At 42.4% G+C, this 12,162-nt stretch overlaps 1 protein-coding gene across 1 annotated transcript; it reads left to right on the top strand.

The window, feature by feature from the left end:
• The first annotated feature begins 222 nt into the window (after positions 1 to 222).
• Positions 223 to 11,410, top strand: cmpk (cytidylate kinase). Its single transcript, XM_034215444.1, has 6 exons — positions 223 to 492; positions 4,138 to 4,284; positions 7,143 to 7,295; positions 7,399 to 7,475; positions 7,700 to 7,796; positions 10,722 to 11,410. The coding sequence occupies exons 1-6, from the start codon at positions 349 to 351 to the stop codon at positions 10,761 to 10,763; spliced, it is 660 nt and encodes a 219-aa protein (XP_034071335.1). The 5' UTR covers positions 223 to 348; the 3' UTR covers positions 10,764 to 11,410.
• Positions 11,411 to 12,162: the final 752 nt, after the last annotated feature.

Raw genomic sequence — 12,162 nt, 5'->3', positions numbered from 1 at the left:
CCCTGCTGCTCGAGCGTTTCTCTGTGTGTCGTCTCATCGTGAAGTGTCCTCGAGCTGAAAGTGAGCCTCGCGGCGCGGAGAGCATCCTTTCCCAGCCGTCTTCTTTCGTGTGGAGGTGCTGATGCTAGGGAGGCAGGGGAGGGGCGTCACCCGACCTCTGCATTGAAGAAAAAAATAACAAGTGCAGGGGGCGGGGCTACACGCCTGCATCACTCCTATCTGCATCCTCATTGGTCGATGGAATAAACAGCGGAAGCAGTGTCATTCTGCTGCTCCTCGACTTCCTACCACGGACACGGACACACATTCACCCGGCACTAGCTCGGCTTATTATCCTGTTGCTGGTTTATGATCGGCGGTTTGTTCGCTAAAGTATTCCAGAGGGTGCCGAGCTTGTTGTACCGGGTGTCGCTGATGATGAAGCCGCAGGTTGTGTTCGTTCTGGGGGGGCCTGGAGCTGGCAAAGGGACCCAGTGCTCCAAAATCGTGGAGGTACGACTGATGGCGAGAAAAAAAGACAATGAAAATAACGACTTTCATGTTTATGCCGTCATACAAATGATATTTAGTACAGTTTTAGGATGGTTATGACTTTAATAGCGCCCTTTTCTATAAGGTACTGTCTACATTTAAATGACTTCCGGTTGTCCTCTAAAATGAACCTGTTTTAGCAGCTAGCTAGTTAGCCTAATTTGTATGTGCTCATATTTCAGCCTGTGGTGCTAGAAATTAACATTGTATTATCTTTAAACTATTCTGAATATCCTCAGCATTCATTTTTGACACCTTAGTCAAGGCATTATTATAATTAAATGGGGTTTAGGCTTTTAGCCCTCTGTTTAATATTGTGTGGTCAAACGCCTGAATTAATTAGCTAAATGTCGGCTAGTTAGCGTCACACAGAGTGCAAATGAAGCCAGCAGGACACACCCTATTGACATTGTGTTCTAACACTATCTTTGACTTTGTATGTAGTAAAGGTTATGTAATGGTCAATGTGAGTCTGAAGAGGGCTTGGTCTCTCCACCATTGACTTTGATCAAACAGAAAGAGATGGGCACGTAGGCCCATTCACTGGCTGAGAGATTTTTGGTGATCACCCCAAACAGCTGTTAAACATGATGAGTCATACTTACACATAAAACACCTGCATTTGGAGTTTACATTTAAGAAGTTGTTGCTAAAGTACCCATACATGACACTTCACATCAAAGTCCCTACTTGATGCTGCAGCTTTGATATTTGTCTGAACTCTTGAAGGTTTATGAAGCTACAGCTCTGCTGGAAGCCAATGTTGATTATTTCATGTTTGACTAAGAGGGCGCTTTTGAGAGACTTTCATTTACTCGTTTATTTGAATCGGGACAGAGCACATTGATGAACACTTTAAAACAAAAATAATGCTTACAAGTGTAAATGAGCCGGATTTTTGCTTTGAGCTAATTTCCATCCGTAGTCCCTGCTTACATACAACATACAAGAACATGACATTTATATACATAGCAAAAATAAATACATAATATGCAGCAAGAGCAGCATACACGCATTTACCACATGGCAGTACAATGTAGCAGCGATGGTATATAAAGTGCAAGATGAGATTAAAGTGCTACATAAAGTGCGAGAGGAGATACCCCTGTGTTAAAGTGCATTTAGCGCTGATTGCACGTCTGTTTGTTTCTCAACCATTCTTTGAGTTGACCTTTAAAGCTATTGAGAGTGGGACAATCCCGTATCTCAGTTGGGAGGCTATTCCACAAAGAGCTGCCTTTAATTAGAGGACATTTTGTCCAAAAGTGGTCCGTCTGCGATGGACTTTACATTACATTGCATTTAGCTGACGCTTTTATCCAAAGCGACTTACAATAAGTACATTCGACCAGGAAGACACAACCTTGAAGAAAACAGAATCATATAAGTACATCAGGTTTCATAGAGCCAAACATTTCAAGTGCTACTCAACTGGCTTTAGGTAATCCAGTCCTTTATTAGTATAAAAGTGCTTCGTTAATAGTTCTAACGCTCGAAGTGGAGTCGAAAGAGATGAGTTTTCAGTTTGCGCCGGAAGATGTGCAAGCTTTCTGCCGTCCTGATGTCAATGGGGAGCTCATTCCACCATCTTGGAGCCAGGACAGCAAACCCACGTGTTTTTGCCGATGGGAACTTGGGTCCCCCTCGCAGCGAGGGCGCAACGAGTCGTTTGGCTGATGCAGAGCGTAGTGTACGCGCTGGGGTGTACGGTTTAACCATGTCCTGGATGTAGGAAGGGCCAGATCCATTCGCAGCATGGTAAGCAAGTACCAGTGTCTTGAAGTGGATTCTAGCAGTTACCGGAAGCCAGTGAAGGGAGCGGAGGAGCGGAGTGGTGTGGGAGAATTTAGGAAGGTTGAAGACCAGACGAGCCGCTGCATTCTGGATGAGCTGCAGAGGTCGGATGGCACATGCAGGTAGACCAGCCAGGAGGGAGTTGCAGTAGTCTAGGCGTGAGATGACGAGAGCCTGGACCAGAACCTGAGTCGCTTTCTGTGTCAGCTGGGGACGTATCTTCCTGATGTTGTAAAGCGTGTATCTGCAGCAACGGGTTGTAGCAGCGATGTTTGCAGTGAAGGACAGGTTGTTATCTAGGGTCACACCCAGATTCCTTGCAGTCTGAGTCGGGGAAACAACTGAGGTGCCGATGTTGATTGTTAGGTCAAGAGTGGGACAATCTTTTCCCGGGAGGAAGAGCAGCTCAGTCTTGTCAAGGTTGAGCTTGAGGTGGTGAGCAGACATCCACTGAGAGATGTCAGCTAGACAAGCAGAGATGCGTGCGACGACCTGGGTCTCTGAGCGGGGAAAGGACAGAATTAATTGGGTGTCGTCAGCGTAGCAGTGGTATGAAAAACCATGGCTAATGACTGATCCGAGCGAGTTTGTGTACAGGGAGAAGAGGAGGGGACCAAGAACAGAGCCCTGAGGGACCCCTGTAGTTAATTGACAAGGGTCGGACTCAGACCCTCTCCAAGTCACCCTGTAGGTACGGTCTTTCAGGTATGAGGTGAGGAGGGAAAGAGACTTCACAGTCTCCTCTGGTTTCTGACCTAGTGCAGCGTCCAGTTTGTTTTTTGTGGATGAATTCCCCTAGGGGGGGGGGGGGGGGCGGGCAGTCCATGTACACATTTATAAAAAAACACATACTTTTAAAAGACTTAAAATGGTCAAAACTCAAAAAAATGTGTTTTACAAGGATGGTACACGTACATGTTTCTGGGCGCTGCCATAAGCAGGCCTGTCTGGCAGCTATGCATAGACATCTTTCAAGCGTGTACAAAGATGGAGAACACGTAAGCCTCTCCTTAGGCTGGCTTCTCAAAAGTTAGAATTATACTGTCTGACCAACTGTTGCTTTCTCCTCTCCAGAAATGTTCTCTTGATCACTGGTTTCGGAGTGCTTTGTTTCGATAGAATTGGAACTGATAGGATTTGATACAAATGCCATCATTGATTCTGCTTATCGTTCTGATTCTTTTATTGATTCCTGGTCCATTTTCCATGTGGAGAAAAAAAAGTTAACCGACACATTTCTTCAGCATCAAACAAGTTGTTTTTATTATCTCAGACTCTGAACACATGGTAGAATGTCTCCCTAATAACATTTAAACATGATACAAAATAATGATTTGACTGATATTATCATCTTTCTTCATAAATGAGGCTTCGCTTTGCACTTGTTCCTCTCCTTTATGACTCCTTATTGAACATTTGTTTGTTCATAATGAAGACGTATCTGTCAGAAACAAAACATGCCGGCACCCATTAAAGGAATCTTATCATACAGTGTAAATATTAGATATTTTGATTATCTTCCCCGGTATTTGTTAAGAGTTCATATGGGTAGCATTACCTGTCCTGAAATTGCTAAAACAATGTTCAATTTCACTTTTAGGAGTTGCATAGCCAATACAAAAGTTGTATTTCTTCATATGATTGCATTACCTCTGTGGCATACGATTCCAATGGGTTCAGACAATTTGGAAACTGTTCCCAATGGTTATCCCTAAATATTAATATATTAATATATATATATATATATATATATATATATATATATATAATTGTCATCAACTTTTAAAATAATTTTTTTTTTGTGTATCTCAGAGCTTCAACTACACCCACTTGTCTGCGGGGGACTTGCTGCGGGCGGAGCGGGCTCGAGAGGGGTCGGAGTCTGGACAGCTCATTTCCAACTACATTAAGGAGGGCAAAATTGTCCCTGTGGAGATCACCATCAACTTACTCAAGAAGGTATGCACCAAATACAGGGTTACATGTAAAAACAGGAACATATCAATCAGGTTTGTGTTTGCCTAGCAAAGGACAGGATTGTGTGTCTGCCTGGGGCCAGTCCCTTTTATTCATGACCATGCTGCAGTAAACAAGTAGTAACAATGGATATTGTTGCTACTTTTATGAAGTAGATGCACCAAAACAAACATTTGCCTCTTAAATTAAAACCTATAATCAGTTGATAAAATGATCGGGTGTCCAATCTTATACAATTTCTGAGATGAATATGGATCATTGCCAATGATTTTCCTGAAACTATTTGACGCTAATATAAATAATCACACCGGCAGTGTGAGTAAGGATGTGTATCTGAAGTTTCGTCACCGTCCAATATTATTATGATATAAGAACAATATTATATCGTATTGATCCTTTGGACAGCAACACAATATTTGCTTACATCACAAATTCTGCCACGATATTATCACAATTGTTTTATATCAGTTCACAAAAACATACAAAAATGGAATAAATGTTTTTATTATTGGACTATTTCAGACATTTCAAAGAAAAAATAACATTTCATATATTTTTTTATTCAAATAAATAATAAAGTCCTCCTGTACGCTATAAAGTGCTAAACCTCAACTGTTAAGTTTCAATCGACGGATCATTACATTGTGAAACTGTACGCTTTCTTTATTAAAGGTCCCATGTCATGGCCATTTCTACTGATCATAGTTCCATTGTTGAGGTCTACTAGAATAGATTTACATTGTTCAATGTTCCAAACTCACATTGGTTTCTCAGACAGCATCTCTGTATAGTATGTGTATTCACTCCCCCCTGTGAGCCCACTGTGCTCTGATTGGTCAGCTCGCCCACTCTGTTCTGATGAGTCCACCACCGTACAGCGGAACATCAGTGTTTCTGTGTTACGTTTGTTAGCAACCAGGAAATACCAGTAATGACAAACAGATGAGAATGCTGCGTGGGGTCTGGCTGCCGTGTTGGCGGGACGTTGCGCGGCTCGCTGCTGCGAAGAGCGGACAGTGTGAGCTGGGTTACTGGTGTCATTTCCCGGTTGCTGTGTGGGGTCTGAGCTCAGGCTGAGTGAGTGTGTGTGTGCGGAGCTCAGGCTGAGTGAGTGTGTGTGAGGAGCTCAGGCTGAGTGAGTGTGTGTGCGGAGCTCAGGCTGAGTGAGTGTGTGTGAGGAGCTCAGGCTGAGTGAGTGTGTGTGAGGAGCTCAGGCTGAGTGAGTGTGTGTGCGGAGCTCAGGCTGAGTGAGTGTGTGTGAGGAGCTCAGGCTGAGTGAGTGTGTTGTGAGGAGCTCAGGCTGAGTGAGTGTGTGTGCGGAGCTCAGGCTGAGTGAGTGTGTGTGCGGAGCTCAGGCTGAGTGAGTGTGTGTGAGGAGCTCAGGCTGAGTGAGTGTGTGTGCGGAGCTCAGGCTGAGTGAGTGTGTGTGCGGAGCTCAGGCTGAGTGAGTGTGTGTGCGGAGCTCAGGCTGAGTGAGTGTGTGTGCGGAGCTCAGGCTGAGTGAGTGTGTGTGAGGAGCTCAGGCTGAGTGAGTGTGTGTGCGGAGCTCAGGCTGAGTGAGTGTGTGTGAGGAGCTCAGGCTGAGTGAGTGTGTGTGAGGAGCTCAGGCTGAGTGAGTGAGTGTGCGGAGCTCAGGCTGAGTGAGTGTGTGTGTGCGGAGCTCAGGCTGAGTGAGTGTGTGTGAGGAGCTCAGGCTGAGTGAGTGTGTGTGAGGAGCTCAGGCTGAGTGAGTGAGTGTGCGGAGCTCAGGCTGAGTGAGTGTGTGTGCGGAGCTCAGGCTGAGTGAGTGTGTGTGAGGAGCTCAGGCTGAGTGAGTGTGTGTGCGGAGCTCAGGCTGAGTGAGTGTGTGTGCGGAGCTCAGGCTGAGTGAGTGTGTGTGCGGAGCTCAGGCTGAGTGAGTGTGTGTGTGCGGAGCTCAGGCTGAGTGAGTGAGTGTGCGGAGCTCAGGCTGAGTGAGTGTGTGTGCGGAGCTCAGGCTGAGTGAGTGTGTGTGAGGAGCTCAGGCTGAGTGAGTGTGTGTGCGGAGCTCAGGCTGAGTGAGTGTGCGGAGCTCAGGCTGAGTGAGTGTGTGTGCGGAGCTCAGGCTGAGTGAGTGTGTGTGTGCGGAGCTCAGGCTGAGTGAGTGAGTGTGCGGAGCTCAGGCTGAGTGAGTGTGTGTGCGGAGCTCAGGCTGAGTGAGTGTGTGTGCGGAGCTCAGGCTGAGTGAGTGTGTGTGTGCGGAGCTCAGGCTGAGTGAGTGAGTGTGCGGAGCTCAGGCTGAGTGAGTGTGTGTGAGGAGCTCAGGCTGAGTGAGTGAGTGTGCGGAGCTCAGGCTGAGTGAGTGTGTGTGAGGAGCTCAGGCTGAGTGAGTGTGTGTGCGGAGCTCAGGCTGAGTGAGTGTGTGTGAGGAGCTCAGGCTGAGTGAGTGTGTGTGCGGAGCTCAGGCTGAGTGAGTGTGTGTGCGGATTGGTCCATTTGGACGTAGTGACTTCAATAGGCCCCGGAAGAATAAAATGGAAAAAGAGAAATGTCCAACGAGGCGTTCTGGGGCAGCACAGACAGGTCTTTTCTGTGTTAGAGTTTTACTCGCTACAGGGAGTACTTTGAGGGTTTGACTCTGCAGACCGTTTACATGCAGAAAAACCTTCATAACACACAAGGGGACGGGTGATAACCAGAAAAACATATGATGGGATCTTTAAGTTTGTCAGCAACATGAAACAAGAGTTTTTCATTGACTTCTACAGAAAAAAAACATTAAGTAGAATCTGCATGTCTTTATTAACATCTGGCTTCATTTGAAAAATCAGCTCTATCAAAACATTGATATTAGGGCTCTAATCTTTCTTCCGTTTCTGCAGGCAATGGAAGAGACCATGCAGGAAGACGAGAAAAAGTTCCGCTTCCTCATAGACGGTTTCCCCCGCAACGGGGACAACCTTCAGGGCTGGAAAAAGGTCATGGAAGGCAAAGCAGATGTCAAATTTGTTCTTTTCTTTGACTGCGGCAATGAGGTGCGTCATGAAAACCAGGAAGCTATAACTCTTCCAGCTGTTTTTAAACACAAATAGAGACCTTTTCAAATGAGCACACCATCTATATATCTTTTTCCCTCAGGTTTGCATCGACAGGTGTTTAGAAAGAGGGAAGAGCAGTGGACGCAGTGATGACAACAGAGAAAGCTTGGAGAAAAGGTAAAACAGTTAAACGGCACTGAACCCAAGAAGTATGTCCTGCTGCCTTTTATCCACTGATTGAATATTTCCGTCTGTAGCAACGTACAACAAGCAAATCTGATCGTATGGGTTTGTCTGACCTGTTTAGCTTGATATCTGCATGTGTTTTTGACCTAATTTGTCTCCTTTGAGTCCCCTGTGTCGTCTGACCCCAATAACCAGTCTTCTTCTTCTTCTTGCAGAATCCAGACCTACCTGCAGTCTACACGACCAATCATTGATCTGTATGAGGAAAGCGGCAAGGTGCGCACTATAGACGCCTCTCGCTGTGTGGATGAGGTGAGTAAAGGGTATTGCCTTTTTTAACCACCACCTTAACATTCCTGAAATATAGTATATAGGCCGCAAGGTGAACCTCGAAAAGTCCTTTAGAAAATAAATCCCGCTCCACAGAAGTGGAACTACATAATCTTTAGTTCATAAAAAAGAACGAGTCATGCTTATCCACCAAAGAAAAGTTTGTCGCTAAAATTCCTGTCAATTCTTCTAGGCACATAATTATTGGCTGAACTAGTCCCTTCAAAGCGTAATAATATCTTGGTCAAAAGTAGTGCCACGGTTTGTCACGTGATCGTGCTACACCAATTGGGTAGCTGCATATTTTCAACAGAAGTGAAAGATGGCCGCCTACATGGTTACGCTAAACCAGACCAAATGGATTCTAAACAGTGCTGTATGCTTGTTTTATGTCATGTTTTGTCATATGTCTTAATACATCACTAAGTCCGAGGTATTTGCGTTATATACGCGGTATTTGTGAGAGGTTTTACTATCTGGGAACAGAGTTGACCATCGAATCAACATTGGCTAGCAGCGTTTATCAGCCAACTCCAGCTACAACAACATTCCTGGACTACCATGTTCGCATCGCTAGGTTCATTGGCTGAGCTCGTGGATTATTCCATTAGACTGAGGACTTTTTGTCTGTCTGTTGTTATTGTTACCCTGTACACGTTAAATGCACTCTTACAATAAACATGACTTGATTTCATACATAGCTGCGTCCAAGAAGGTTAACTTGTTACGTTAAGTAATTTAGATCAATACAATGCAGTACTTATACCAATGACCATTGATTCATTTATTTACTCATTCATCATATAATAATTTGATGAATTGCATTATTATTATTATAGATTATTATTATAGATATATAGATTATTATTATAGATATAGATTATTATTATAGATATATATAGATTATTATTATAGATATATATATTATATTATTATTATTATTATTGTAATATGATAATATTGTATTTGTAACTTCAAAATCAATGCCACCGTTGTAAGCTTGTCCTGTACGTATTCCATCTTGTATTGGTAAAATAATCAACCTTTTCGTGCTTCACAGACGTAATATGCATGTAACAATGTTTGTGTGTTGATAATTTTGACGTTTTGAGACTTTCTGGTGCGTTTTCCTCGTCCCCGCTACTCGATGAAACCATGGCGGTCGCCATTTTTTCCAAATCTGTTTGTTGATACCGGTATATGCAGCTACCCAATTGGTGTAGCACGATCACGTGACGGACCGTGGCACTACTTTTGACCAAGATATTATTACGCTTCGAAGGGACTAGTTCAGCCAATAATTACGTGCCTAGAAGAATTGACAGGAATTTTAGCGACGAACTTTTTTTTGGTGGATAAGCATGACTCGTTCTTTTTTATGAACTAAAGATTGTGTAGTTCCACTTCTGTGGAGCGGGATGAAACGATAACAGGGTTCACCTTATGGCCTAATAGGGTTGGAGACTGGGAGGAGGTTTTACAAACCTCTCAATCCAGACAAACAGTTCCTTAATGAGGCAGGGTGGACAGGAATTTCCACATTGGCTTCAACATTATTGTGAAGGATTTTAGTGAAGTACTTTTCCCAGGAATAGTTCCTGGAACTTAGTTCCCCGGAAATCTTTAGTTCCAGAACTATCTAGTAAATCGCGTTCACACCGGAATAAGTCCCTGAGGGAGATTAGTCAAATGAAGCCCCTGACGTCACTTCTTCTTCTTCTGCTTTGAGTTTACTGGCAGGCCGCAAACCACTTCACGGCGTATACTGCCGCCCGAAGTCCCCGGCCGGAAGTCCCCGGAGTTGGGGACTGGCTTCGGTAGAAGCTGCTGGGAGTCCCAGCAGCCTTCCGAGTAAATCGTCAGAACGCCGACACCTCCTCATCTCCACCGCTCCCATGTTTTATTTTGTGTTGCCATAAGTTAGTCTCTCTCCGTTGGTGCGCGGGGCTAATGCCAGCAAATACAATGGCGGCTTCACAAAAGTTTTACGGGCCGTGGTTTGCAATTCGCCCAGCCAATCAGAAATTGGAACCTTTTCCTCCCGAGGAAAGTCCGTGCTCTCTAGCAAGGACTAAAAAGGGGTGAAAAGGTTCGCAAAAAAAAGTTCTAGTTCCAGATCTTTTTGGTGTGAACGGAAATATTCCTGGGAAAAGTACTCCGGTGTGAAAGTGCCTAAAGTGTCAAATGATATTGTGATATGCTTTTGCTGTAAATAAAATAACAAACTTTTCATACAGTAAACAAAGAAAACAGGCCTTTACAATAGTCAAAACAAATCAGACAAAAGAGGCAAAACTGAACTAATTAAGAAAAAATGTGCCTCGAAGGCGCCTTTCCGACAGACTTCCCATCTCTGTCTCTTTAGAGGAGGTAAATGTAGTCCTTTATACATCCTTGACTACAGACGTCACGATTAGGTGGCCCTTTTTATAAACAAAAATACTGGCTCTAACACAACTTTTTTAAATGTTAATTTGGCTATATTGAGACTCAAATATACTGCCATGAGGAAGTGTTTCCACAAGGTGTGAATGAAAAACCAATCTGCATAACATGAATCTGCTACTGTTTTTGTAACTTTATTGATTGCTGTTTATTTTAATCATTAATATAATGTATCTTTTATAGTATTGAATTGTTTGGGTATTTTTGTCAAATAAAAAAACGTGTGTGTTTTGGACAGTTGGTCCAACAAATCAGTCACCTTGAGGTCTTTTTAAAAAGAAAACATTATATAAATGTAATCCAATAATGAGAATAATATATTCAACAGCAACCCCGTAACCGTTACAAAACCGATCATTATCAAAACTAGCAAGCTATCAGAATTATTGTTTTTTAATCAAGAAAAATAGAATGCTTTTGATCAGAGTTGTTTGTGTAAACTCCTCTGCTTTTCTCTTTCAGGTGTTTGCTGATGTGAAAGCCGTCCTAGACAAAGAGGGTTGAGTCTCCCCAGCTGCCAACAACATTCATTTACTTCTTAAGATTTCTTTGTATCAAGTACACTATAATAAGTTATGTCAATTCATATTACTTTTGACCTTTGGTTACATTTTTTTCCTTTGTTTTACATCTCTTTTGTAAAGTGCTGCAGTGTTGTTTTGTGAATGTGTGTACAATATGTATCGGTATGAATGACATTTGAGTTGCTAAGCAGCTCCTAGCGATCAGAAGAGGTCACAGCTCGTAGTCTGAGGCCTTCGCATAGGAACAAAATGTATGGTTAGCTTAGCTGGACACTTTCCGGTCAATCAAACACACTTCTAGTAGTCTGGTATTATATCACCTATGTCGTCAGAGGATCATGTCATCTGAGGCAGCCATAATGCTTCAGACCAAATAGTTTGGTCTCATACAGGGATTTGTGTAAGAACATCACATAGCTTCCATATCAAATGCATAAAACATTGTTTTTAATGGACAGGGCTACAGGAGCAGTTGCCTTTGTGCCAGAAGAGACCTGCTACATGGTTTTTGGTAGATGGCTCACTCTTCATGAATATTAGACCTCTAACAGAAGGCCCTGATGAGCTTCATCCCATGAGATCATTAATAAAATATGAAGATAAAAAAAAACTGAAAAGTAAAAACAATGACTTTTTTCTCTTTGTTTTTCTAAACTCATCTACATTATATACATTATTATTATTATTTTATACATTATATACACAATATGATGAACTTTCTTTATGTAGGTTTTGTGTATTTCACTTTGATGCTAAAGTAAACATTTTAAGACGATTCTAGAAGTTAAAAAAACCCATGCAGGCTGTGGCTTTCATCCTAATCAGCCACCAGGAGGCGCTGGACATCACTAAATAATTTGAACAGATATTTCAAAGTTATTTTCAGTCAGTTGAAGTTTAACAGGATAAATAAATAAGGAAATTCATTTCTAAAATGAAGAAATATTTTTGACAGAATATAGAACATTTAACATATACACTATTAATATATACTAGGCTATATATAGGCCTACATAATAAAAAAATCGTTAATTAAAGGTGGGGTATGTAATTTGTTTCAGAAACACTTTTTGTTATATTCCATGGAATGCTCTTAACATCCCGATAGCAATGAATATATGAAATGCTTTGACAATAAATACATACAAAAAATGTCATCTGTGGAAGCCGTGGTGAGCTGGTTTCTCCGAAATTACCTACCTCACCTTTAAATGTATATTTTTATATTTTAAGTCTACATTTTTATTCTTTTGACTTTTTCAGTATTTTATTAATTCATAATTTGTTTTTGCAAGAGTTTATTTATTCTTGTCATCTTTTGTCTTCCGTATATATTCGAGTATCCACACATACAAAGAAGAGAATCAATTAAACAACAA

This window comes from Gymnodraco acuticeps, unplaced genomic scaffold (genome assembly GCF_902827175.1).
Source record: "Gymnodraco acuticeps unplaced genomic scaffold, fGymAcu1.1, whole genome shotgun sequence".
Classification (NCBI taxonomy): domain Eukaryota; kingdom Metazoa; phylum Chordata; class Actinopteri; order Perciformes; family Bathydraconidae; genus Gymnodraco; species Gymnodraco acuticeps.
This window is presented reverse-complemented; position numbering and strand designations above follow the sequence as displayed.

What these genes read in the sequence shown, in the direction of transcription:
- cmpk (XM_034215444.1), top strand. Translation starts at nt 349, where the DNA reads ATGATCGGCGGTTTGTTCGCTAAAGTATTCCAGAGGGTGCCGAGCTTG. An exon ending in AGTGCTCCAAAATCGTGGAG is followed by an intron (nt 493 to 4,137) that starts GTACGACTGATG and finishes TGTGTATCTCAG; the next exon opens with AGCTTCAACTACACCCACTT. An exon ending in TCTTTGACTGCGGCAATGAG is followed by an intron (nt 7,296 to 7,398) that starts GTGCGTCATGAA and finishes TTTTTCCCTCAG; the next exon opens with GTTTGCATCGACAGGTGTTT.